This window comes from Talpa occidentalis, unplaced genomic scaffold (assembly GCF_014898055.3).
Source record: "Talpa occidentalis isolate TD23 unplaced genomic scaffold, MPIMG_talOcc4v2.1 talOcc4.15, whole genome shotgun sequence".
Lineage (NCBI taxonomy): Eukaryota > Metazoa > Chordata > Mammalia > Eulipotyphla > Talpidae > Talpa > Talpa occidentalis.
In genome coordinates, this window is record NW_023601543.1 from 1,544,067 (window position 1) to 1,570,619 (window position 26,553).

General features: G+C 57.6%; 2 protein-coding genes across 3 annotated transcripts; one reads left to right on the top strand and one right to left on the bottom strand.

The window, feature by feature from the left end:
* Positions 1-2,015: 2,015 nt before the first annotated feature.
* Positions 2,016-16,861, bottom strand: NSDHL (NAD(P) dependent steroid dehydrogenase-like). The gene is made up of 8 exons (XM_037511804.1): positions 16,806-16,861; positions 13,142-13,260; positions 11,687-11,845; positions 8,414-8,560; positions 6,490-6,618; positions 4,398-4,540; positions 3,247-3,349; positions 2,016-2,425 (listed from the first exon to the last, which is right to left on the bottom strand). The coding sequence occupies exons 2-8, from the start codon at positions 13,211-13,213 to the stop codon at positions 2,093-2,095; spliced, it is 1,086 nt and encodes a 361-aa protein (XP_037367701.1). The 5' UTR covers positions 13,214-13,260; positions 16,806-16,861; the 3' UTR covers positions 2,016-2,092.
* A 213-nt stretch (positions 16,862-17,074) lies between these two features.
* On the top strand, positions 17,075-21,353 carry CETN2 (centrin 2). 2 transcript variants are annotated; one of them, XM_037512848.2, is made up of 5 exons: positions 17,075-17,138; positions 17,871-18,029; positions 18,328-18,456; positions 20,322-20,459; positions 20,860-21,353. In XM_037512848.2, exons 1-5 carry the CDS (start codon positions 17,136-17,138, stop codon positions 20,947-20,949), a joined length of 519 nt encoding a protein of 172 aa, XP_037368745.1. In that variant the 5' UTR covers positions 17,075-17,135; the 3' UTR covers positions 20,950-21,353. The 2 variants fall into 2 exon arrangements, with proteins under 2 accessions (XP_037368745.1, XP_037368746.1); XM_037512849.2 differs by lacking the exon at positions 17,075-17,138 and adding an exon at positions 17,267-17,639 and having other exon boundaries at positions 20,860-21,352.
* The last annotated feature ends 5,200 nt before the right edge of the window (positions 21,354-26,553 follow it).

The following is a 26,553-nucleotide window of genomic DNA, read 5'->3' on the forward strand; positions in this document are numbered from 1 at the left end:
CCAGAAGGGAGCTGGCCTTTCTAGGCCGGAGACAGATGGCAGAGGGGGCGGGGAGGTGGCAGGACCAGGTGAGCAGGGACTGTGACAGGGAGGGCCGTGTGGCTGGAGCGCAGCAGGTGTGAAGATCCGAGGAAGAGGCAGGGCCGCGGACAAGCTCGGGTGATCAGGAGGCGCCACAGCGCTTCTGGCAGAGGAGACACAGGGTGCAGGAGGCCCGTGGACGGCTCCTGTGTCCTGATCCAGGCTGGTGGCCCATCCCGGTCAGCACAGCTGCGAGGGAAGGGGGACGGGACCGAGAGGTGTCACCAGCGACCACGCGGAGCTGGGCATGGACGTCTATCACTCCCACCGTGGCCTGACTTTGTCCCCACCAAGGTTCTCAGCCACCAGGAAAGGGAGGGGATGGCCGGGAGGACCGAGGCCTGTGGTGGGGTGAGGTCAGCCTCGCGGTGGTCAGTGTGCTAGCTGGGCCCACGTCAGTGTTTGCCAACACGAGGTGCCGCCTGCACCTCAGACTCTCGGTGCAGTGGGCCAGGGGTGGGGCCCGAGTCTATTTCTAACCAGCTTGCGTGGGTGCAGGGGCTGGGGGCTCCTGTCGGTTGGAGACACAGATGTGGGTCCGAACAATGCGCTTTGGCAAAAGCTGTCGCCGGCAGGGAAGGTGGTGGTCTTTGCCCTCTGGGACGCCAGGTCTGTTCGGGAAGCCCCAACCCAGTGAACGGCCCCTCAGCTTAATGATCCCAGCACAGCCTGCTTCCTTGGGAAGCCGGCTATGACTCCGCGGCCCCGCATCCTCACTGCCCCTAGTGCTCTTCCCTTCTGGAACCGCTGGCAGCGTGGCGCATGGCCTACAGGATGTTGCTTCCAGGCCGCAGGCCGGGAGGCACCGGCATGTATGACGACCTGCTAAGCAAAACGGGTGAGCGGAGCGGTTCCCTGACGCAGTGCGTGGTAGACGTGGACGGCACAATCTCGTTTCCAAGGCACTTCTTTTGCCAAGGCAGCTTCTAGCATTTTCCCAACAAAACCATGAGGACCACACCAAGGGAACCTTTGTGCTTGTCACAGAGGAGCCAGCCTCAGGCTTGCCGGTGGTGGCAACGCCCAGCCCAAGCAGGGTCCAGGCCTGGCCCGCGCCCCTTCACCTGCTCCTACCCCGACTTGCAGACTCCCCGGAGGCGCTGGGAACAAGTGTGACTTCTGCATCCGCGTCAGTGGTGTCCTGGGCCTCCAGGGTCGCGTTTAGCTCCCCTGCGTGGGCCACGCTGCCCTGTTCACCCCTGCAGCCTCAGCGGCCTCCCCTTTCTCCACGCCCCCACCCCAAGCCGGGCCGGCCGCTTCCCTGCTAATGAAACTGACAAGCCATGGACTGTGGGCCTGACTTTTTATCCCGAGATGCCTCCTGGCAGCCTCTCCTCCTTCCCTTCAAGGTCCAACTCGATGCCGGTGCGTGTCACTCCCAGCAGGCACTGCATCTGGCGTCGCGGGGGCCATCGCAAGCATCTGAAGTCCACTACTCTCAGGGCCTTAGGGATGACCCTGGCTCCTATTTGCGCTCCTCCCCCCACCCCCCATTCGCCCTGCAGCTTCACCTGGTAACTTCTTGAAATTGGCCCGAGAGGTTCTGACTGTGAGCTGCAGGGAAACAGCTCCTTCTGCAACATCTCCTGGAGTTTCTCCCCAAACTCGACTATTGGTTTGCATGGAAATAAATCCAGTTCCCCAACCCCAACGAGCCAATGGGCTGTTTCTTCCCTAAAGTTCCCTCCCCTATTACAAGGCCACTGGAGCGGTAAGGAGCCCAGGAGAGCAGGGGCAGGGGTGGGGGTGTGGGAGACAGGGAGGGAGGGAGAGGAAGACAGGGAGGGAGCAGACCCCCAAACAGTTGACTAGGAAGCGGCTCCAAGAAATCTACACGCGCCCCTGTGGCTGCTGCTTTGGCCGCCCTGGCCACGGGGCTGGGTGCTCTCACGGGGGCGGCAGGAGCCCTAAGTTGACAGGACACTCTTGAAGGAGATTAGTTTATTGGTCCACAGGGGAGAATTATCCGTGGGGGACCGACCCATCGAGAGGGCCCAGTTTCTGCGGCGCCTCACTCGACCTTCCGCAGGTGGCGAAAGCTCTGCACAGTCCTTGCCACCGCGTCGTCCATGGTGACCAGTGGCCGGTAGCCCATGGCCTGCTTGGCTCTCTCGCAGCTGTAATAGTGGAACGTGCCAGCCAGCGCGACCCGCATGGGTGTGAACGTGGGCTGGAGCCGGATCAGAGGGCTGAGGACCGCCACCAGCAGGGACAGCAGGAAGGCCAGGTAGTAGGCCAGCCAGTAGGGGATGTAGTACTTGGGGGCTTCGTAATTGAGGCCCCTCAGGATGCAGGACAGGAAGGTCCAGAAGGGGATGGGGTCGTCATTGGTGATGTGGAAGGCCTGGGGAGAGAGCAGCGCGTCAGAAGCTGCTCCTTGGCACATGGAGCTCAGCAGGATTAACATTTGGGGAACCACTGGCCACTCGTGCGGGGGCCAGCTGCGAGGACAGTGGATCAGTCCCCGCACATCACAGCGTTTCACAGGGTCCTTCTGCCGAGGTCGGCCATGGCAGAGGCACCGCTGGATTGGCAGTTTTTGAGTCCAGGGAGGGAAGGCAACGGGCGTTTTAGCTGCGGGCAAGGGTGCTAAGTGGCGCATAGACCGTGCTGGGGAGTGGCCACTTGGTGGTTCAATCTAGTATCGCCGTTTATCCTGGTAAAACTCATCTTTTGTCTCAGATAGGATGAATAGGTCATATTATTTCTCAACCATGCTGTGTTTTGTCTAAACCGAAAGCCATTCTCATGCCCCCCACATCCTGCAAGTCACATAGCAGAGAGCTGAGGTGAGGGGGCGTGACAAACAGGATGGCCAGGAGGAAGGGTCACAGGGCCAGTGAGTCTTGCTGTCTCTGCATGGGGGCTGACACCCTACCCACTGGGTGCCAAACACCAGGAGACTCAGATACATCTGTCCCCTGCAGGGTGTAGGGTAAGTGGGAGCGAGGGTGGGGCCACGCATGCAGGCGGGCATCCAGCGCACGTCCTGAATGCGTTCAATGTGCGTCTGCCCTGGATTTGGGCTGCCCACAGCGGGTGGCACAGCCATGTCACCCCACTCTCGCTGGAGGGGCTCAGCCCCAGCCCCAAAGGGTCCTATTGCAGTGCTGCCAGACTCAGGATAGTGGGGCCAGGGGTGCAGTCACTGACGGGGTGCCTTACCTTCCCGCCCAGGGACGAGTCTCGGGAGAGGTGCTCCGCGGCCAGGATGTGCCCGTGGACCACGTTGTCCACGAAGGTGAAGTCCACCAAGTTCTTACCATTTCTGCAGGCACAGAAGGAACAGCGCCCAGGCAGGGCCTCAGCTCAGAAGAAACTGCCGGCCTGGGCAATGTCAGCCACTAGCATATCTGGACATCGGTTAGGGATGTGCCAGGGCCCTCAGGAACAGGGAGTGAATGTGGAAGCCAGGGGTCTGCTGGCCCACGCGCATGGGGCCAACACAGCTGCTGTCTGCTCTGGGCTCCATGTCTCCTCCCAATGGGCTCTGAGCACGAAGCAACAAGGCAGGATGGCACAGAGCAGGAGGCGGGGGCCAGGTAGTGGGGTACAGGTTAAGAGGGGAGAAGGGAAGAGGCAGTGCATGTGGAAGGCAGCCAGACGGTTGCCGCCCACAGAGGCCCCACCATGGGGACTTTCTTTCAGAAGGAATGTTAATGCTCCAGAAGTGTGGAGACTGGAGCTTGCGCCCTGACCAACTGTTCCCCTCTGAGCCTGCTGCCTCAGTTTGCAAATGAGCACAAATATTTTCCCAGCCAACGTGAGGGTGTACTGGGTTGAAAGGGTCTCCCCAAATTTCTGGCCCCCTGGGCCCTGTGCCTGTGAGCCTGTTTGCAAACAGGGTCTGTGCAGGTATGGAGGGGAGGGGAGAGCCCCCGGGGGCAGGGAGGCCCTGATCTGCTGAGCGCTGTCCGCTAAGAAGGGCGATGAGGGAACTCAGACACACTGAGGAAAGGCCACGGGGGACAGATGGGGAGAGGTTTGAGCCGTGTGTCCACACCAAGGAGCATCCCGGCTTGCTGGTGGCCCCTAGAAGCTAGGAGAGAACAGGACAGAGTGTCTTCCAGAGCCTCTGAGGGAAGCAGACCTGTCCACACTCAGACTTCAGACTTCCGGCCTCCAGAAGCAGGAGAAGCCACTGCGGATGTCTAGCCCCTGCTTGTGCTCACCTGCTGCGGCCGCCCCCAGAGGTAGGAGCAGGCATGGGGCCGCAGAGGGGCCCCAGGAGAGAGGGGCCGAGCCTGTGCCCTCTGGACGCGACTGATGCTAGCTGCAGCCAGCCTGGGGGCAAGGAGCAGGTGCAGGCCACTCACCCAATCATGAACTTCATCTTGCCATTCCTGGCTGCCTCGACGAGGACGGGGACCAGGTTGGGGTCCCTTGGGCCAAAGATGCCGTGAGGGCGGATGGCTGTGGTTAAAAAATTCCTGTCAGGGTCGTTGGCATCCAGGACGGCCTGTGGGGGAGCAGAAGCATGTCCACTGCTGATGTGCTGCACAGGGCGACAGCACCCCCCCAGGGGACAGAGCCGTGCTGAAGACCTGCACCCATGACCAGTGGGCCAGACTGAAATGCATGAGCCAGAGGAAGAAGAGTGTTGGCAGCACCTTATGGATAGACCTGGGGGCTCCAGTCAATGAAGTAGCAGGGAACCCCAAGGGGCAGCCACCACCGACGTATGCAGTCCTCAGCTCCTCTGGCCTGTTCTGAGCACAAACCCTAGCAAGGGACTTGAATGGACACATGCAGGCCCAGAAGGGACTCGGTGAGGTGAAGTGTCTGGGCAGTTAGGAGCTGCGCCCGCTAAGTCAGTCCTGCGGCCTTGCCGGGTAGCCAGGAAGTGCTTCTGCCATTATTCCCGCCACCTGCACTCACAATGGGAAAGCTGTGTTCTGTGTGGCTAAATGGTAGAGTTTAAAGAAGAAACAGGCCTTGCTTGGGAAGTAACAAAACTTCCTGAAGGATTTATGATGTTGTGGCTAAAACTGGGACCTACTCTGGGACCTGGCCTGATGGAGTTCAGAGCCCCATGCCTGGGCAGCGGCTCCGTGGGTGTGTGCTGAGCGCAGTCGTTACGGCCAGGGTATTTCTCCTCTGTGCTGGCACAGTTTTCACACTTGTCTTTGTCTCTGCAAGTTCAAGCTGCTTATTGATGGAACTAGCCGGCGAATGGGCGTGCCACAGACAAGGCTGTCCCGGTCCCCACACAAGGGGAGTGGTGGCCACACACATCTGCCGATGCCCTCTGCCAAGGCTCGTTTCCGTTACTAATGAGAAAAGAACTCAAAGAGGTCTATGTGAGCACCTCATTCTGGGAGTGATGGGGCTAAACCATGAGAGAGGGGTCCGCGGGTGTCACTGCTGGCAGCAATTTCCACTTGAGCACCCAAGAGTCCAGCAAGGGACACACTGATCGCACTCAGAGCTCATATGCCCAGAGGGTGGGAGGCCTGGCGCCCTGGAGGAGCGCACACAGGGCCCAGCGCAAGCACCGGGCCCCTCGGGGCAAGTCTGCGTGCGCTAGAGTTCCGGGCAGTTTCTCTGGGCGAGGACCGGGTGGCCGAGCCTGGAGACAGGCCTCCATCCACCAGAGCGGGGGCCTCTCTTGTCTCCCCACAGGCGAGCTTTTCTGCGACTGTCTGAGCTGGAGCAACTGCACAGCTGGGCAGCCCCTGGCTCTCCGGCAGCTAAGGGGCACCACAGCGACTCGGAGCTTGCCTCTGCACTGAGGCACTGGGAGTGAGGGCAAACCCCAGCGTGGGCACTATGCCACAATGCCTGGCATGGGGGTGCTCAGGCCCACAGCCGAAGGGATTTTCAGGGCCGAAGAGCGCCCATGGCCTTCAGGGTGTTCTCAGGTAACTCTCTTGGGACTGATGTTGTGGCCTAGTTGTAGCTAACGGCTGTCAAGGCCCCCGGAGCGCTGGAGCCTGTGGCCCAGTGCCTGTTGCTCAACTGAGACTGCTGCTCACACCTCGGTGCCCTGGCAAAGCTGGTCTGCCAAGTGGAAGAAATCCTTTTCCTTAAAGTAAAGCCAGATCCTTCCATTGTGAAAACAAAAGGGACGGGCTGAGGGGCTGAATGAAAACACAGGTGCCGTGTCAGGCCTGAGCTCTGCCTGTGCCTCTGGGTCATCGGCCATCACCTCTGCTTTTGGTTTCCACGGTGACCGAGAACCCTGCCTGGATTGAAGCTGGTAGGCCTTGAGCTCAACCGCCTGGGTTTAGCCACCCACCAGCTGCAGGGCATCAGGAAGGTTCCGAGTCTCTCTAACACCCGTCCTCAACTATACTCCGGCAAGGGTCTGACCCTATGGGGCCAGTATCTGCTATATTAGGCTATTTTGTAATTATTTTTAAAATTGAATTTCATCCACACATTTTACTTTCCAAGCGGGACACCTACTTGCTCCTGCAAGATCTTGGTCTCCGTGTAGTAGTCGATGGGGCGTGTGGCGTAAGGGAGGTCCTCGCTGCCGTTCTTGACATCGCGGCCCTCAAAGACGACGCTGGCACTGCTGGTTAAGATGAGTTTCTGGCAGAGGAGAAATGGAGACTTAAAAGACACAAGTCAGCAAAGCTCACCACTTTGGCACGCTGGGGTGAACAGAGCTACATGCGCCTGTTCACATGGGCACCCAAGGCCCCGGCCTGTGATTTTGCTGCAGCGCCTTTACTTTGCAGGCCTTGATCAGATAATTCCCAGGTCACAACTTCTGCAGCGATGCAGATCCCAGGCCCAGCATGAATTACGTCCTAGCAACAGTGGCGGAGGGCTACAACGGACTCCCGGCACCCGCGGCATCGTGCCACAGCAGGGGCGCTCCACAGGGAAGGGCAGCCCAGACTTCCAGGGAGATGCCTGTCGGGGAAAGACCTCACTGCATTCGACACTGTCTGGGAAGCCCGAGCCAGCGCGGCAGGTGAGACAGACCACAAGGTATAGTGACTTGAAGATAAGAAATGAAACCATCACCACTCTCAGACGTTAGAAATGTCTACACAGGACCTGTGATGACACGGACGCCATGAACGCGAGAGCACAGCAGGCTGCTGAGTACAAAACCAACATGCAAAACTCGCCTCTGCATTAGCACAGCAGCTAACACGGACTAGTGACACTTGAAAACGTGCTAAGAAAAATATTCTTTCAGAAACTAAAAATGAGGTACACAGAAATAAGAACAACAACAGATGGGCAAAACCTTTAGGAAGCATAGAAATCACTTGGAAGGCACCAGAGAGAGAGGCGAGCACTGTGTTCGTGGGCGGCCAGACTCAAGATGGGGAAGCCGTCAGTTCTTTCTCAAATCACCTATACATTCAAGGCAACCACAGCTCCAGGGTCACCTCAGTGTTTCCTGTTGTTACACAGTGATGGGGCAGACGCCCCTGGGAGCTGGGCTGCCGGGCGGACAGGGAGCGGTTTTGGCCAGGGACTGGCGCCCATAAAGGTGACGCTGACAGTGGCTGTGCAGCAAAGCAGCAAAGCCACAGCGGGGGCAGGTTGGTATCCTGCACGCTGCCGTTACGCCACATTTCTAGCCTAAAGGTGAAGAGAGCTGGCTTGTCTGTGAAAATATAAGAAGGTTTGGAAGACAGCATGGCGACTCCATGAAAGGCCCAACCCAGAATGACTGCATAATCGAGGAATCCCGCTTTGGTATTTACCCAGGAGAATGGAGAGCAGAGAGCAGGCCACATATGTGTACACGCGTGCTCACAGCCGCAGGATTCCCCACAGCTGAAAGGCAGAAACGACTGACTGTCCATCGACATGGGGGTGGGTAGACAGAGTGTGGTCTGCTCACACAAAGGGCTTTACTCAGCCTGGAAAGGGAAGGAAATTCTGACACAGGCGACCACATGGATGGGCCGTGGAGACGCTCTGTGAGGCGACACAAAGCAGATGCAAAAGGCCATGTGCTCCACCCCTCCAGGCCTGGAGCTGTCAACTTCATGGAGAAAGGAAGAAGGCCAGTGGGGGCCGGAGGTGACGGAGGGGGAGAGGGAGAGAGAGTGGAATGGGCAGAGTTTTAGTTGGGGAGGAGGAAAGTTCTGGAGAGGGAAGTGGTGAGGGCTGCAGAGCAACGGGACACCGACAAGTGGCTGGGACAGTAGTTGGGCATTGTACACTGTGCCACGAACAACTAACTTTTGTAGCTTTTTAACCAAAGGGTCCTCAGATGGCCACTTCTGCTGCAGACAGAGCATGACGGCTCACGTGGGCTTCGTTCCTAGGACCTTCACGGCAGCGCACTAGGCCCAGCAAGAGAGTAAGAACCCAGCTCCCACATGCCCTGCTAGCACGTGCTTCAGCCTCCCCTTACCTGAACCCCAGCCTCTCTGCAAGTTTCAATGATGTTCTTGGTGCCAAGGTAATTGACTCTGTAGAAAAGCTCCCTGTCATTACTGGACGGTGGCGGCGAGGCGCAGTGGAAGACCGTGCTCACCCCTTTCACAGCCGGGCACAGGTCCTGGAGAAGCAAACAGACAGAGTGTCGCCCCTGCTCCAGGCAGATCAACAGCTTCCTCATGTTCCCCCTCGCTGCTCTGGGGTGCGGGGTTTCCCTGGCCCTCTCTAACCCTACAATGAACATGGAAATCACTGTCTGAGAAGACTCAAACTGTGCACAAGTACAGGGGATGGAAAACGTGGTGCCCCTGTCACTGACCCCCCAATGAAAGGTGGTCGGGGCCATGAGAATCCTGTGGGATTGAGAAAGAGGTAACTTCGGTGCCTCTGTGCCCCACAAGGAGGGTTAGGGCAGGGCTCAGGCACTGGGGGTCAAGTTCTTGGGGAAGATGAGCTCATAGATCCCAACTATAAACCACATGGAAAAGCCCTACACTAGGAAAGGCAGTGCAAACAGCCAACACACTGGAGTGTTCCTTCCTGCGAAACTAGACAGAAACCAGCAACCCACAAGGAATTTAAAACAGGTGGTTACAGATGCAGAGCAGGAAAGAGACAGGAGCCAGGAACACCTCGACACGCCAGAAAGCAAGGAGGCTAGCCGGGACGGGCTCCTGTGACGGGATTTGGGAGCAAACACAAGAGGCCCCCGCTGGCCCAAGGGGGGAAATCTGATCGCCAGCAGGAGTAAGAGCCCCTTCTGCAAACTGGTGAACAAATGGAGAGTCAACACTTAATCTGCACGCGCACACTGATTTACACTATGAAAGGGGAATGCTGTGGGTGGGCAATTTTCATATCAAACCACAGCGAGACCCCACTGCAGACCCCCGAGAACGGCCCAGACTGAAACAGCAGACACAGCAGGTGTTGGTGAGGATGTCGGGGGAAGGGAGGCCTCGTCCACTGCGGGTGGGTGGGTGGGGTGCGGGCTGTGGAGGTTCGTGAACACATTAAAGTAGATGTAGCAGGTGGCCCTGTGTAAAGACGATGCTAGCTCGTCATCTGCACCAACGTGGATGGAACCGGACGGGGTGATGCTAAGTCAAGAAAGTCCGGAGGAGAAAGACAAACATCAGATGATTTCACTCCTATGTGGGACCGAGACACAGAACAAATAAATGGACAAAGTAAATCTAAACAAAGCCAGGAAACACGACTGCAGAACTGAGGCTGCCAGAGAGAAAGGGTGGCAGGGTGGGTGCAAAGTGGGGGGTCCCGATGACTCCACGGGCCTCGGAGGCAGGTGCAGCGTGGAGACACACACCCGAGAGGCGGGGTCTGGGGCCCCTGAATCACAGACAGGTATAAACCACTGTCCCCTAGGTAAGACAGTGATACAAAAAAAGAATTGAAAGCAACATAATAAAGTGTCTAGTGCAGACGAGAGAGGTGGTGAGCAGAGCGGAGGCGCTGAGGGTAGGTGAGATGTGTAAGGGGATCGCTGTCCTGTGGGGGCGGACACGGGGCTGTAGGAGCCGATCACGACGTGGCGGACACGCTGCAGAACACGGGGCCAGAGACTCACATAATGGCATAATCCAGCGCCACCTCAACACGAATGTGACGGAAAATACCTTTTCCATCTAAATGGAAAAAACTGCGGAGGTATTTAAATCACTTTTTGTGTGCTCAGCCTTTGCAATCGGCATGGCTTTCACATTTCCAGCACATTTCAATTCAGGCCGGCTCCTCTTTAGGGCTGGCGGCCACGTGCAGTGAGTGGGCCGTGTCAGGCCTGCCACTTACAGGGACTCTGGAGGACAGAGGGACCGCGTCCCCGGGGACTCCGCTGGCCACTGCGGGCTGGAACAGATGCGACAGAACAACAGACACGATTTCTAATAAACTGCAGGTGTTCGATAAGCAAAGCTGAAGCGTGTGAAGCGTCACATATCGACAGAGACTCAGACATTCCCTCAGCTTTTATGTCTCCACCCTGGTCAGTTCCTTATTTGGAAGAACAAGCACAGAGACACATTTATGAGGCGCGTGGGGTGCCGGAGCACGGGCTGGCTGAGAAGCCATCTCCACGTGCTTTCAGTCATGGAACTGTGTGTGTCTCCCAAGGATCTGATCTTCTAGACACACTCCAACAGTTATAGGAAAAAATAACACGATAAAAAGTGACACGCTCTCCAGATCCGGCTTCAAAATAAGCCGAAGGCGAGGTGGGCACAGACAGGAAAGGACACGGAGAACGGCCACGGGCCAGAGCACGACCGCGTGAAGGAGAGCCTTGGGGACACGCAGGATGTAGCGAAAGGCTCTGCTGCGCATTCAGCAAGGCTTCCAGAAAGAAAGAGTCAGCATGTGAGGAACTTCCTGCAATCAGGACAGACAAGAGTCCTCAGAGTGTGAGGTCTTCTGAAGGCGCGGGATAGGATTTAAAGGCAAAGCTGGCCGAGACTAGGATGTCTTCCCTCTGGACCAAGATGGATGAAAGGGCAAACCCTAACAGCCCGGCAGGAAACCGAGCTGACCATCCGGGGCGGGTGAGGGCCAGTGTTGAGGGAACGGTCATGTGCAGACGAGGGCTTCTGAGTGAGACAAGACACGGTCAGGCCGCCAGGCCCTTGATGTTCTGTGGGGTGCTAAGGGCAGTGGCTCGACAAGAACAGGAAGGAGGCGCCGAGGGGCAAAGCCCTCCGAGCACACAGCAGGATGACCGTGCCCGCATCAGCGTCTACCGTAAAGCCCATGCCTGCCTCATCCTCCCTGTCTTCAGGGACTCCTGCCCGGCACTGATCACGGTTACGGTCTTTGCCTGACACCCTCTTCCTATCAAAGCAGCTGGCCCAGCCCAGCCCTGCAGCAAGGCTCTCCTGCCAGGGCCCAGGCGATGGAGGCAGCTGGGGACAGCACGTGTGCGGGTGTTCAAGAAAATCTGGAAATAAAATACTAGTAACAGCAGCATAGGAGCTGGGGGACCAACGGGGGGGGGGGGCGGTAAGCATCTGCCTGGGAGCGCCATTGCCTTTGAGGGGCACACCGTGACCTGCAGCTGCTCTTGCTTTCCCGAGAGTAACGTGGCTTTCTCTGGGCAGGTAGCTCTTGGCCTGGGAGGTACCTGTTGCCCCAGGAGCGCAAGACGGAGTCACAGATGTGGCGGAGCTGCCTCTGCATGGAGGCAGCCACGTCAGCACGAGAGGCTGGGGGAAGTAGGCGAGGCTGGGCGGCCTGTTACCTGCGGGCTGCAGAGGTCCCCCAGAAAGAAGTGCACGCGGGGATCCTCGAAGCTCTGCCGCATGTCGAACACATTGACGGCGTAACCTCTGGCCAGCAACTGCTCCACCATGTGCTGGCCCAGGAAGCCAGAGCCCCCGATCACCGTGCACCTCTTGGCCTGCGGAGAAGGGGTGAGGTGAGAAGGGGAGGCTGGAAAGAGCTGGGACACTCCTGTCACGGAGCCACTGAGATGGCAGCCCTGCTTCTTTGAACTGCTTTTGAGGCGAGCTGCAAGTGTCACACTTGTGGTGCTTTCTCACCCCGCCATGGCGGGCGCCTAAGCAGTGGCAAGCACAGCCCCCGCTCGCTGGGGTGGGTCAGCCACTTTCCACCCTGACCCCAGGGGCTGGCCCACGCTGCCCGGGGCTGTCCCCATCCCCTTCTGCCTCAGCACACCCATCACAGCCATCTAAGACGGGGGCCGTGATGGGCCAGGCCTCGTTGACCTGAGTGCCGAGGAAAGGGACGAATCCCGGAGCAGACGTGGCGTTTACAGGTCGGCTTTGCCACGCATGTACTTTCCACGTAAAACCCAACTGTGGCAGTCAGGCCCTGAGACAAGACAGCAGTCGAGGCCCTGGAGGTTCCCGACATGCGCATTCCATTCCCTCTAGCGGTGAGGCCCTTTCCTCAGAAGGTTACACAGAGGCTTAGGCGTGAGTTAAGAAGAAGGCGCTCTTTCATCTGACTGGCTTAAATGTTCAGCGTTGTGTTCTATGAAATCAGTGGCGACAGAGAACCATGGGCATAGCCCCTGGGGGCCGCATCCATGTCTTGGGCTCCTGAGCACCGGCCACGTCATCCTTTACACCCAGCAGTCGCCACACAACGCAATGCCTGCTTGTCTGAACAGACTCTCACGCTAACCTTCAGCTGGAGGCCATGGAAGACCCAACTCCAAGCTCGACCCTGTGCAATCTGCCCACCCGCGCGAACTCCTGGGAGGTGAACTTTACTCGCCATTGACGTAAACACACCTTCTTCCGGCTGTGGTCACGTCTAGAGTGTCAGTGCCCATCCACGGCCGATGGCATCCATCTGTGCACACCTCCACAAGCGATGTCTGGGCCTGAGCACCCTTCCGGGCTGGCCTGCTGCAGGCCGCAGGAGGGCACCCGAGGCTCACTGCAACACAGTCCTGCGGGGCCCCTGCCTCCCGCTGAGCAAGTGAGTCCCCAGGAGGCCAGGCGAGGGCCAGCACAGATGCCACCACAAGGAAGGGCATGCTGTCTGCAGCACGGCATCACTGTGTCTACAGCAGGAAGTGCCCGACACCTCTGATCTAAAGCTCAGTCGTCAACGCTAAGTGCGCCAGACGTGTTAACCAGCCAATATGTGCCGAGGGCTTGCTGGCACTGGGCATTGGACCTGCCCTGCGCACCGTGGGCCTAAGCTTCTCAGGGTGGGTACTCACTTTTGGGATGGCTTCTGTCAAACGCGTCCGCGTGACCTGGTCTCTCGCTGGCTCTCCCACTGCTTGTTCCATTTCGTCTCCAAACACCGCCACGCTGGCGCCCGATTCCCCTTAAAGACCTTTAGAGACAGACATGGAGATGGCAGAAACCAGAACACTTTTCGGCGGTTAGGGTTTCGCGTCTCCTCCCCGAGGCTGACCCGCAGCTCTGCCTCTTGGATGGACACCCAGCTGCCAGCCCGTGACACTGCCTGCTCCCCCATAGTGGCCAAAGCTGGGTTAGCTCTGGCGTCCCAGGTCAGAGGCCAGACAGGAAGCCAGTTAAAGACCCTCACTCTTCAGTTACAAGAACAGCTCTGGCATCACAGCCTCTTGTGAGGCACCATGTGTGCCCATTACTCTCGGCTCTCCTGGCGCTGGTCACCCGGATGTAGCAGAGTGGTGGTAAAAAGCAGAGACCTGGGGAGTCCTGGCCTCTGGTCTGGGCCCCACCACCAGCTGGAAAGCTGCTCCCGTGCTCCCCTGCAGCTCATCCCCACCCACGAAATGGACTCAGCGCACCCCCGAGGTTGGAAGGGGGAGTGTCAAGCTGTCGAGCAGACATAGTCCTCCTTGGGGACAGCAAAGCCACCCTCACTATGCCTGGAAGGACTCAAATGCCCAGGCCCCAGACGCCCTCCATGCCAACGAGTGGCGAGCACAGGCTGGCAGGGCCCCAGCACAGACAGCACGAGCAGCTTGAAGAGTAACACCGCACTCTCCTCCAGGCACTGATTTACACAGAGCAAAAGTCATTTAACTTGGCGTTCAGATGTGTTTGGTCTTGCATCCCCCCTTTTCTTGGTGGTGGTCAATTTACTTCAGCCGGATACCCCAAAGGTAGATGCGGAGAATCGAGAGAGAATACTAACTCAGCTCGGGAAAGGCTCAATTCAGGAGAACGTGGAAAGTGCAGTGCAGGTGCAGGTGTGCTGCAGCTGATGCAGAGTGCCCTCAGGGTCCCTGGGCTGCCCTTCCAGGGAGGCCTGGCACCTCTCCCGAGGAGGGCGCACAGGGCTGCCCTCGGCCTTGACATGTAGGGCACCCTAGTGTGTAGCTGTGGGCTGAATGCTGGTTCCGTGGACCTGTGAGAGGGACCCGACATGCAAAAAGTGGTCTTTGTAGATGTAATTAAGTTACAGATCTTGAAGGGCGGAGACCGTCCTGGGACATTCGTGTGCGCTGTCCAAGGACAGGCACTGTTCAAAGACACAGGGCGGGGGGACATGTGAAGGGGGCTGCAGCGTGCAGGAATGCAGCCATAGCCAAGGGGTGTGCAGGGCCTGGAAGTGGAGAGGCCAGGAAGGATGCTTCTCCGGAGCCCTTGCAGGGAGCAGAGCCCCGCCGGCACCTTCATTCAGATTCTGACCTTAGAAGGGGGAGACAAGTGATGTCTCTTGCTTCAAGCCATCAGATTTGTAGTCGTTTGCTACAGTGGCCACAGGAAGACACACGCATCCTCCGCAGTCCTGAGAGCCACGTTACTGAACGCAGCTGCTGCTGAGAGCCGCAAAGACACTGCGCACACCCACGCAGCTCACCCTCCCAGCAGGGACGTGCACACGGCCTGAGTGCAGATGAGGGTGACCCCAGGGCAGGCAGCGTAGCCCGAGGAGCCAACCCCAAAGGGAGTTCTTCAAGTCAAGCTGAGCAGGCGGGCGCCTGGGAAGGTGCGAGGGCCAGGCTGTGATGGTGCTGAGCCAGCGTGCTCTCCCAACTGCGACAAGTTGCATCACTGTGAGTGGGAAGGGAGTCGACAACAGGCAGGGGGCTCTGTGTCAGGCTAAGGACCTACCCTGTGGGCAGGGGGAGGTATGCAAGTTGGGAGCAGGGGTGAGTGTTAAGACCACAAGGCTCACTGGCTGCAATATGGGCACCGGCTTTCTGCCATGCCCAGGGGTCCTGCATGTCAGGTAGCGGGGATGACAAGAGCACATCACAGATCAGGAAATCACCTGAAGAGCTGCTGAATGTCAGGGCTTTACACATGAGCATACCCTCTCCTAAGGACCTAGGCAACATGCAGTGAGCACACAGTTCCGGTCTCACTCAATAGATGAGGAACCGAGGCTCAGAGAGGTCGTGACTTGCCTGAAGGCACACAGCTAGCACAGGGCCAAGGCAGAACTAATGTTTCTTCCTTCCATTCAGCCAGGCTGTCACCCTGAAGGTAGGGTGGAGAGTGGGGTGTGGAGAGACATGAAATTAGAGAGGCTAGTGGGGCTACACGGGACAGGAGGCTGATATGTCTGGCTAAGGAGTTTAGCCTTTACCCTCTACTCTTGGGAAGCCTCTGAAAGTTGAAATGCAGGGGATGGGCTGGCCAGATTGTCCACTGGGAAGATGAACGGGGTGACACAGGGTGGATTAAGGAGGTGAGAGCAGGAAACAGGAACTACTCACCAGGGGTTCAACCCAGATTGAATGAGCACTGAATATGTGGAATATGTGGCCCTCACAACTGTGGGCACTGGTTGGTGTCCGGCAGGGAACAAAGCACAGATGCTGGCACTCACAGAGCTCACCTCCCAGTGCAGGGGCAAATGAGAACCCTGACTATGATATATGTAGGTCGTAGGGTGACAAGGACTATGGGGAAAAGCAGAGCAAGGTGTGGGGCTGGGAAGCGACAGCTGGAGCAACAGTCCTAAGGTTGGTGCCTGCGTATGCAAGGGAGGCCCGGCAAGGAAGCCAGTGTCCGGGGCTGCAGTGAGCCAGAGCAGGCCTGGAGGAGAACAGCTGGCCAAGTTTGCAGGGCACCTGTCCCACCAGGCCTGGCATGACTGAGGCACGACTCTGGCTTGTACTCCTTGGAAGGGTGCTGCAGAAGGCCTCTGCTGGGAGAGGAGTGGCAGAGGAGAAGGTGGTATTTAGGGGGCAGCACTGAGAGTACTTGGAGGCTGTAGAAGGGACAGAAGAGGTGGATGAGAGGGGAAGGTCTGGGCCTGGTTCGGTTCCAACAGTTTCACTGAACAGATGCAAGAAACCTCTGGCGTTTGTCAGTCTGAAACATTACAGCTCTGGCTCCCTTCTCCCCCAGTCACTGCCCCCGACAGCCGCCTGGAGGGCAGACCCTGACCCGCAGCGGGGATTCAGCCCACACGCTGGTAAGCGTCGCCTGTAACTGTCCAAGCAGAAGTGCTTCCAAGGCTGCTCTGCGACTGTGCTCACCAGGGTGTCCCAGCTTGGAATTCGCGCCAGCGCCCCTGAGCGTCTGGGTGCCAAGAAGATATTTTGATGATCTCCCCCTCTCTCGATCGCCCCTATGTTTTACTCCCCTCGAAGGCCGTTGCCAGGGCTCGGGCTACTTTCCGGGGGTGCTGTGAGCCACGCGAGCACTGCAGGACCCGGGCGGGCGCCATGCGCGCTTGGCCGCTGTCCTTCTAGGTCGGGCGAGGGTTCTCACCAAGGGACACCCTCAGAGAAAGAGCCTCAGCTAGATCCGGCTTCCCCATTCCAGCCGCCCGGCGCCGCGCGACGATGCCCGGCACGCCCCTGCGCCGCCCGGGTCCCAGGGGCCCGTGAGCACACCCCCGGCCCGCCCCGGCGCGCCCCCCGCCCTCACGCAGCCCCCGGCCACCAAACCCCCGGCGCGGGTGGCCTCCGGACCCGGAGCAGCCCTTACTCGTTCGCAGGCGACCCCGGCCGGCTTCCGCGCGCCCGCACCCCGCACTCCGCGCCCGGGCCACCTCCCTTTGGTCCCCGCCCGCCCGCGCGTGAGCCGAGGATCGGCCGAGAGGCCTCCGCCGCGGGGATTGGCCGCCCGGCCGCGCAGGCGGCGCAGCGCGGCCCAATGAGGCGCGCATGGGCCCCGAAGCACCGCCCCCGGCCGACCCCGCCCCCGGGCAGGCGCACGCCAATGGGGAGCGGGGCCGCGCGCGCGGAGCGCTGGGAACGCCGCCGGGTCGCTGTGTACGGCGGTTGCCGTGACGACAGGCCGGGCGGTCGGTTGGCGATGGTGAGTTCCGGCCGCTCGGGTGCGGGCCGCGCGCACGGGCCGGACCCTTCCGCGGCCTCGGCCCGGCCCGCCGCCTCTGCCGCGCAGCTCTCGCCGCCGGTGCGCCCTCCTTGCGCGGAGCGCTTTCCCGGAAACGTGGGGTGCGGCCGCGGCCGTGCGGCTGGGCCTGTAATTCGCCGACCCTGCCCGCTGCTTTGCAGACGCAACGGGCGAGTTTGTGCTGTTCCACTGCTGACGCGGGCTGCAAATGAAATGTAGACGCATTCGGGACTTGCTTTGAGCTTCTTGGAAAACGCACTGATGTGCCCAGTGAATTGAGTTTTATTGTATTTGGCCGACGCTGGAAGTCTCCAGAAAGTCGAAATACTTAGAGGGGAGCAATAGCGCGAGTGGGCATTGCAAGAGTTTCTAGAATTAAGACCGCAGTTTCAGGGAGAGCTCACTGGCTACAGTGATCCACAGTCAACCCTTCCACTAGCCGTCTTTTCAGGATGATTTTCAGTAAGTGCTGTCCCAAAGAACAAGGGATCGCCTTGCTTCTAGAAACAGTAGCAAAGAAGAGGGTGGGTAGCAGGCGCACGGGAAGCTTCCCTGTTCTTTCTGGTGTCACCTGCTGACAAGGAAATCTTTGCACTTAGTTGGTGTATGCGAGTTTAGAACTAGGGCTGTCTGTAACTCTTATGGAATATATTTATATAATGTTGTCCTCATGTGCTTGTAAACTGTCTTAAGGCCTCTAACTTTAAGAAGGCAAACATGGCATCAGCTGCCCAGCGTAAAAGGATGAGTCCTAAGCCAGAGCTGACTGAGGAGCAGAAGCAGGAGATCCGGGAGGCTTTCGATCTCTTCGATGCTGATGGGACAGGAACCATAGATGTTAAGGAACTTAAGGTAAAGCCCTGACATTCCTTCCCTGCGCCCCTGCTGTCCCTCTGCCTCATCTTTGTCATCTTTCCCTGTCCCTGCTGTACCCCTTTTGCCCTCTGCTCACTACAAAGAGTAACAGGACAAGGTGCCCTGGGGTCTGTTTACCTCATGTTATTAAATAAAATTGGGCACGAATGTCAATTTTGTCAGGGTGACAGTTTCCCGATCATTACACATGTTGTGTCAGCTGCTGCTCTGCGCCGGCTGACACTGCTCCTGCCGTCTGTGTGTGCCTACTGACACCCTCCCGTCTTCCTTGTAGGTGGCAATGAGGGCACTGGGCTTTGAACCCAAGAAAGAAGAAATCAAGAAAATGATAAGTGAAATTGATAAGGATGGGACAGGGAAAATGAACTTTAGTGACTTTTTGACTGTCATGACTCAGAAAATGGTAAGTCGGCAAGGTGATCAGTGTATTTCCCACCCACAGTGCTGGGCAAATTTGAATCTTGACATGAAAGTGTCTTCACTGAAGAAAAGTAGATAAAAACCAGCCACTTCAGCTGACAAAGGCGGTACTTATGTTGAGAATTAGAACCCTTACGTTCTCCTTAACTTTCTTCATGGCCACAAAGTCGCAGGTAGTGAGATTTCACCCCCTAGAAAGTGGCAAAAGCACCACTGCCATCACTTCTCCGCCCTTTCTTCAGCTGATATGTCAACGTGATGGCCACAAGCTGGCAGTAAAACCTGCGGGCGGTGCTGACATCCCCGGTCTCGCGTTTGACAAGACAAAGTCCTTATTCTCACAAGTTAGCAGTTCTTCGCTCTTGTACTTGCTCTGCTTTGCTGCACGCCCTGTGCATCAGCGCTCCTCCCCGCGCCGCAGGGCTGGCTTTCCTGAGCTTCCATTTCACCCATTCCCTTGACACAGGTGGTGCCCTTTTCCAGGGTCCAGAGGAGCGAGGAGGGGCTATAAGGTGTCACCCCAGGCCCCGTCACTCCCCTGAGCAGCATCCCTTCCTTGCAACGCAGTCGGTTCCCGTCGAGCCATTGCTTTGGCCCCCAGCTCCTTGTCTGTGTGACACCTCTGCCTCCCGCGGCACGAGGGCAGTAACTCCCGGTGGCAGGTGTGTTTTCCGGGGCCCAGGGCAGACTTCTCCATTCCTGCTCTCGTCACGCTGCTGCTTTACGATCAGTCACCCGTGTGTTCTTTATGGACTAGATCAGAAGCTTGCCATTCTGTGACCACCTAGTCTGCCCACGTTCCGGAGTTTGTTCCCACTTTGCTCTTAGGAGGGGCTCTCTGTCCTTCCCTGCCTTTCAGGAGCATTTGGGGGTTGAGCTCCCGGCGAGTTTAGCCTCAGCCTCTGGTAGAGTACTTGCATATTTCGTGCCAGTCTTGGCCTGTCCATAGCCAACATTGCGGCTGCACCGACTTGTGGCTGTTACTATGATTGCAAGATGCCCTTCGCCATGGCCACAGGGAGCTTTGGCAAAATAGAGGTTCATTGCTCAGAGCACCTGGAAATGACACAGCTCTCCCGGGCATGCACAGTGTAGTCTCAGTGGCTGGGAGAGAGAAAGAGCGTGTGTCCAGGTGTCCAGGGTCTGACTTTTATTGCGGTCTAGGGCGGGGGCCTACGAGTCCACCGCGTTCACTCTTTATTGGTGAATTTGAAGCATAAATGCTAGACGGCAAAGCACAGGAAGAGGGAAAACCAAGTAGCACAGTGGTCAGTGATTGAAATCAACCAAGATCCATGAAAGAAAGGGGCCTTGGCAGGGGCGGGGCATCTGGCCTGGCCAGAGCGTGTTTGCTGAGGGCAGCCCTCACTGGCATGGACGCCCCTGCATTCAGCAGAAGGTGGCACTGTGTTCCAAAGTAGAAAACCCAGCTGTCAGGGCTGACCCTAAATTGGGGTTCTGTGGCTCCCTGTGATCTGACACATGAAGCACCTCTCTCCTCCTGCTCCCCACCCAGAGGGACTCCACTTCCGCCCACTTAAGCAGCATATTTGCCCTCATTTTAATTCCCCCTCTGGTCCCGTATGTGGAGGTCACATCTAGTCTCTCGTGTGTAGGGAAAGAATGTTTCCAGCACAAGCCTCTGTGCTCCCTTCTCAGTCTCTCGGTTTGGCCTCTTTTTCTCCCCTGGGCGATGTCTGCTCTCCTATGACCCAGACCCACATCACCAAGGCCATCTTGAGGCCACGAGTGGCCTGGGGGCAGGGCGGGTGGCTTAGGTGGGGGCAGGCTGCTGAGCAGGAGTAACTGCTGTTCCTCCTCATGTGTTTTCTGTTCCCCTTGTAAAAGTCTGAGAAAGATACCAAAGAAGAAATCCTGAAGGCTTTCAAGCTCTTTGATGATGATGAGACTGGGAAGATATCTTTCAGGAATCTGAAGCGCGTGGCCAAGGAGCTGGGGGAGAACCTCACTGACGAGGAGCTGCAGGTGAGCGGCATGGGCTGAGGCGCAGGCCTTGTGCATGGCACTTAAACCGACGCGCAGGGTTCTTCCCGGGAACTGGGGTGCTCTGGCCCTCAGCTGACCGCTTACGTTTTCCTGTGATCGCGCGGCCAGCCTGAGGCCCGGCGCCCAGAAGCGCAAGTGTGCGGTTTTACGTAGTGCCACTGGTGGCAGGACCCCTCGGTCGACAGGGCCCCTCCGTTCTCGGCGGCGCGTGTACCCCCGCAGCTTGCTTTCAGGGAGCTTCCCGGAACCAAGCTGCTCTGAAAAGGGGTGCACGCGCCCGGGTTGGGCCGCGTTGGTCACATTGCCCCGGCAACTGCAGCTTAATCGTGCTCAGCTTCGGTGCCGAATTACTCTAACGTGAGCCCTCGCTGCTGCGCAGGAGATGATCGACGAGGCGGACCGCGACGGAGACGGGGAAGTGAGCGAGCAGGAGTTCCTGCGCATCATGAAGAAGACCAGCCTGTACTAGGGCCGCTCTCGTCCCCCTGCGCGAGCCGCGCGCCTGCATGTCGGGCCCGCCCTGTGTAAACCCGGCTTCGGGGAGCACACACTGTTCCCTCACCGACCGCGCTTCCTACCTAGCACCAACCTCCATGTGTTCTAGGCTCGTGAAAGTGTTCGATGGTGGAGGTCCTCTGCTGACCCCCTCGGCGCCCAGGTGGGGCGACCACAGAACGACTTCCCAGACAAGCACACGTCCCCGGGCGTCTCTCCCATGGTTCCAATTTTCCCTGACACCCGAGTGTGGCTTCCTTTTTCTAAAACCCCGTGAATCGGTCTCCCTTGCACTTGGATGTGCATTTGTGTGACTTGTTTTGTCTTAAAAATAAAGTCTTTCTTACTTTGAACAGGGTCTGCCACGCCCTCTTCCAGACCACTGTGTTGAAGGCAGCCCAGTGGTTCCCCCACACCTTCTGCCCTGTGGGTGGAGGCCCCCCAGGACCCTCCTCTGCTGCTGGGGACCTCGTCTTGCCTGGGGAGCCCTTCGATTCATAAAACCAGTGGAATTTCCATGCCAGCTAAGTAGCGGAAACCCTGAAAAGAGTTTCAGTGAAGTGTCAGTTCCAAAGAGAGTCCCATCAGCCATTGGTGCTCAGGCAAGCTGAGGAGGCAGCCATGCTGGCTTGGACTGACTGGCCTTGTTGAGGCCCCTCCTGGCCCTGCCTGGGATGCCCCCAGAGAGGTCCTGGCATGTGGCATTGAAGTCTCATGAGGGAGAGCAAGGGGGAGTGGAGAACATCAGTGGTGGTGTGCTCACTCACCCCGCAGGCTAGAGGGGGGATGGGTGTCCAGCTTCTGGGGGACACAGTCGTCTGATTTAGCAAACCCCAACAGGACACATAGTGCAACTTTGACAGAAGGGCCCAGCGCAGCCCCTGTCCGAGCCCTCCATGCCCTCCATGCCATTGTGCTGGGTCTTACAGAAGCTGCTCCGGCCTGCATACTGGTCTCGGGCTGCACAGCTCGGCACCGTGTTCTGGAAGGGGCTGGAAGAGTGGCCATCTTCAACTGCAGCCAAAATAACCAGTCTGCATTGACCACAGGTGTGAAGCAGGGCTGCCACCCCAGCCTGTCACCTTGTGACATGTCAAACGCATTTAGTGACTGAAACCTCCTCTGGCGGTGCCAAAACCCACAGCCATTGCCCTGGGAACTGGACGGATCTGGATGGGCGCAGAGCGCTCGCTCTCCTCTGCTGCCTGCTCTTCTGTCTAAGCCATGCCCCCCCCTTCCTTCCTGGTGGGCAGGCCTGCAGGCCTTGTGACGGCTCACTTCCTTTCTCCTCTTTACCTGAACATGTGCTGTGCCCCACAGGCCCCTCCAGCTGTCATTCTGGTCCGCCCCTCCTATTTCCTCTCTGAAGCTGCCACTCCCGCCTGAATTTGGAGGGCTGTGACGTCCTCCTGGCTGCTCACTGTCCTGTCTGTCCCCAAGGGACTAGCAGTTCTGGCTTCCCAAGGCAATGTCTTGCTCAGTCCTACCTGGTTCCATGCCAGCCCTCCTACTGAGCAGCCATGGCCTTGGAGGTCCAGTGCCTGTTTCCTCATCTAGAAAACAGGTGGTCTGGCTGAGAAGGAGCTAACAGATGGGAGTGCTTAGGGTCGTGCCGCGGGCAGCGCTCGTGGAGAGCAGACCGCCCTTCCTGCTCGCTGACGTTGCTGCCCACTCCCCCAAATCTATGTTTTTTGTCTTCTTATGAACTACCACCCCTTCCTCCTTCTAGAACACTGGTTTCTCAGTTTTTCTGAGTGAGTGGAGTGGAATTGTGGGGCTGTTCTCCCGCTGGAATTCCGGCCAGCTGCAGTGGCACATCCCTTGCCCCTAGGAGGGGCCCCAGGACAGAGAGGCCCGAGCCCCCAATCCCAGTGGCTCAAGCAGAATCTTCTAGGCACTTGGCTCACGAAGGGGAGGATGCCTTAGGGGAGAGGACGCTGGAGGGGAGCCCTCAGGAGAGACCCCTGTGTGGACACCGATACAGGGATGGCTTGTGTGGAGGACGCCTGATCACGTGTCGTTAAACCACAGTGATTGACAGGCTGGCATTTCTTAGTGTAAGTAGGGAAAACTGGCAGCCTCCTCCCGGCCTTGTTGACACTCCCGACTGTGAGTACCCCTGGAGGCGTGGCCTTGGGCCCTCCTTGCAGTGTTCTGGGCTCCCACCCCCTTCTGTTTCTGTCACACGCATGCATTCGTGGGCTTGGCTGACCCTCGAGCCAGGGTTTACCAGCACATGACAAATCCAAGCATTCTCTGGCTCTTTCTGACTATGCCCCCTTGTGAGGGTTTGAATTGTGTTCCCTGCAATATGTTGAATTCCTAAGCCCAGGGCCTTGGAACGTGGCTGTGTCTGGTGGCTCTAAACCCACCCGACCCAGGTCATTATAAAACGGGGAAATTTGGACGTACAGGTGCGTAGAAGGAAGACGATGTGCATAGTTCAGGGGAGACGTCCCTTGTGAGCCAAGGAGAGGCCTGGTGCACGCCCTTGGTTTTGCACTTCTACCTTCCAGAACTGACAATACTTGTCTGTTGTTGAAGCCATAGGGCGTCCAGGCTTCGGGTAGCCTCAGGGCGCTCACACCGCCCTCTCCTTAGTAATGTCTCTTGTCTGCCCCATGGGTGCTGGGTGGGAGTCCTTGGGGCATGGGGCAAAGCTGGCCCTGTGCTCTGTGCGCGGGGTGTGCTGCGGCTCGCACACCTGGCGTGACCTCCAGAGACCCCGTGACCCCGGGGCTGTGCACAATCACCAGCTCAAGCCTGATCTGATTTGGCGTCAACATTTGCACGGGGATACAGGCCCCCGTGACAGGTGCTGTGGGGGAAAGGTCGGGTGCCATCCTTGGCACAAACAGGTCCAGAAAGTAAACAGCTGGTTACAAACTGAGTCAGAAAAGGCAACTGGGGGTGGGGTGGGGAGGAGGGAGGGTGAGCAAGTCGCCAGGGTGCCAGCCTCCACGTTGTCTCCAACCTGCTCTACACACTTAAAAGAGGAAACTTTTCGGGACCCCCCAGATCCCGGCCTCACAAGGAGCAGCACCAGTGACGTGTCGTGCAAGGTCTCCACATGACCCCTGCAGGTGACCAAAGCCTCAGTACATTGTGGGCCTTATGGGTCCAGGGATTTCGCTCCCGGAACCGTCTGCCTCGAGGGCAGGGCGTTTGTGCGGGCTCAGCCTGTGCCTACCACGAGCTGCTGGAGGATCCTAGCGGCACTGCCGGCTGCAAGATGCCCTTCGGCATTGCCATGGGGAGCTCTGACAAAATAGAGGTTCATTGCTCAAAGCACATCTGGGGCCACACAGTGAGGTTATGGGGGTTGGGGTGGAAGGAGGGAGATTTGGAGGGAGCTAGAGGGAGAGAGAGACAGAGGAGGACGAGGAGGAGGAAGGAGGGAGAAAAGGAGAAAAAAGCTGGGGTTCTGCTTTGGTTAGGTGGAGGGTAGGGGCCAAGAGTTTAAACCCGAAGAGTGGGGTTTTAAAGCACAGGAATACAAAGAACAAGTAGCTCAAACAGTAACTTCTTGAAACCCACTGAGATCTGTGGAAGCAGAGGGGTCAGCAGAGGGGTCTGCCGAGGGGGCCAGGCTGCCAGGAGGGCTCACCGCCCAGCCCTCTCCGAGGTGGATGGCTGTCAGGGCTTGCCCTGTGACCATGAAATTAGTGAATGTACCTGAAGCTCTCGCAGCACCACCTGCGCGTAGCAGGCACTCAAAATATTTGTTAAGTGAGTAAATTCACAATTGGCTGAAGTGCTCAACTATAAGGTTTGGGAGTTAATGTCGCCCACCCTGGTGGTACAACGGGGGAGTATACTTTGAAAACAGGGGTTGCTGCCAAGGCCAATTGACTCTCTAGGGGTCCAGCAGTCATCCTGAGGGGGTGTTTCGATCTGAAACGAGGCGCACAGTTTCTGGGCATAGGTATGTGAGCAATTTTATTTTTTGCATATTTTAACATTGTTTTTGCAGTACCTTTGTTTTACACTCTTGCCAGTGTTTGACAGTGTGGGATCTCCCCCTCAGGGAGCCACCGTGGCGCTCCCACAGTGACGTGCCCGCAGCGGCCCCTGCAGTCCACTCTGCATCTGCGCAGTCACCGTCGGATGTGTTGGAAGAGTCCATACGTCAAAAATATTCAGACCCACTGCCCTGGAGTTGAACATACTCATTTGGGGCATGGAAAAAAGAATGCGGAAAAATATGCAAACCCTTAGCTGTGTGTGTGTGTGTGCACGCGCATGTGTGTGCACGAGCCGGTTACCTGGTGTTCACGTCCTCAAGGACACACCCTGGGGTCTGCATTATTTTGAAAGTGTCACTCCGTTTTTAGCTTTAGCTGCCTAACATTATCCCTTGGGATTCACATCATAAAAAAAAAAAAAATCTGTCATTAGATTTTCTCCCTTTGTCTTTTGCATTTATTTATTTATTCATTCATCCATGCAGCAAGTCCCTTAGGAGCACTTTCTGTTACACAGGCCGTACCACGAGGGAAACAGCAGGACAGGCTGCTCAGACAAGGCCACTCTGTGGACATGACTTTCAAGCCAAGATCTGCAGCCATGTGGATTCCTGAAGAGAAGGTGACCGCTGAACAACGGTCTCCAGCACAGCATCCCGTTTGCACGATTGGACATTGGGAAGTTTCTGGGTGAACTTTTGCTCTGGAATTTGAAGCGATAGAGGCACATTTTCCCTTTGTAGACTCCCCATTTTCAGCAGTCACCTTCCCTCTTAGAGCCTCTGCTGCTGGGACCACAAAGCCTGCTGTGTGCCACGCTGCCTCCTCCCTTTCCCTCCAAGAGTCGGCCTTTTCAGACGCGGCTCTGAGGTCATGCCTGTGGTGATTATGAGCTTCCTCTGCTTACTTCCTTGCCCGCCAATTCCCTCTCTTGCTGGTCAGCATAAACAGCTCACCCCAGCGGCGGTGCTGACAACTGCCAGATGCTGTGTTCTGCAAAGGCTTTTGGTTTACAAAGGATTGAGCCTTGCGACGTTGGTGTTGGGCAGGGATGATGTAGGGTTAGGTAAAAAGTATCAGGCTTTTCTGCCCGCCCGCCATTAGGATTGATGATGGATTCTTGCGGTCCTGACTGCATGCCTGATGGCGGGCACCTGGAGTGGGGTGTGGACATGCATAAGTGGATACACCTGTGCTCAGAGACGGGGCTTACAAAGGCGGTGTCACGGGGATGCCAGTGGAGCAGAAAGCAGAGAAGCAGAGAAGCAGAGACCACCAGAGAATGCCGCAGAGTCCAGAAAGAGTAAAGACTTGCTGGGGGCTGAGAGACCTGCCAGCCTCCTGGCCCGCGGGCACCCCTGCCTGCTGTGTACCCAGTAAAATCCCAATAAAAGCCTGAAAAGCCACTGAGGTCTCCAGGACTCTCTTCTCCTTACCCTGTCTGCTCGGATCATAGAAAACCTGCTCTGGCCCTTCCTGCCCCTACAGATGATTACACTGCGTTTCACAGAATGATTATCACCCCATTTCACAGGGAAAGCAGCTGAGCCTCCAGGAAGTGAAACATGGAAGCCGAGACTCTCACTTCTTCCTGGGTCTTGAGGCTGCCAGTC

What these genes read in the sequence shown, in the direction of transcription:
- NSDHL (XM_037511804.1), bottom strand. Translation starts at nt 13,213, where the DNA reads ATGGAACAAGCAGTGGGAGAGCCAGCGAGAGACCAGGTCACGCGGACG. An exon ending in GGGACCTCTGCAGCCCGCAG is followed by an intron (nt 8,561 to 11,686) that starts GTAACAGGCCGC and finishes TTGCTTCTCCAG; the next exon opens with GACCTGTGCCCGGCTGTGAA. An exon ending in CCAAGATCTTGCAGGAGCAA is followed by an intron (nt 4,541 to 6,489) that starts GTAGGTGTCCCG and finishes GCTCCCCCACAG; the next exon opens with GCCGTCCTGGATGCCAACGA.
- CETN2 (XM_037512848.2), top strand. An exon ending in TAGATGTTAAGGAACTTAAG is followed by an intron (nt 18,030 to 18,327) that starts GTAAAGCCCTGA and finishes TCTTCCTTGTAG; the next exon opens with GTGGCAATGAGGGCACTGGG. An exon ending in TCACTGACGAGGAGCTGCAG is followed by an intron (nt 20,460 to 20,859) that starts GTGAGCGGCATG and finishes GCTGCTGCGCAG; the next exon opens with GAGATGATCGACGAGGCGGA.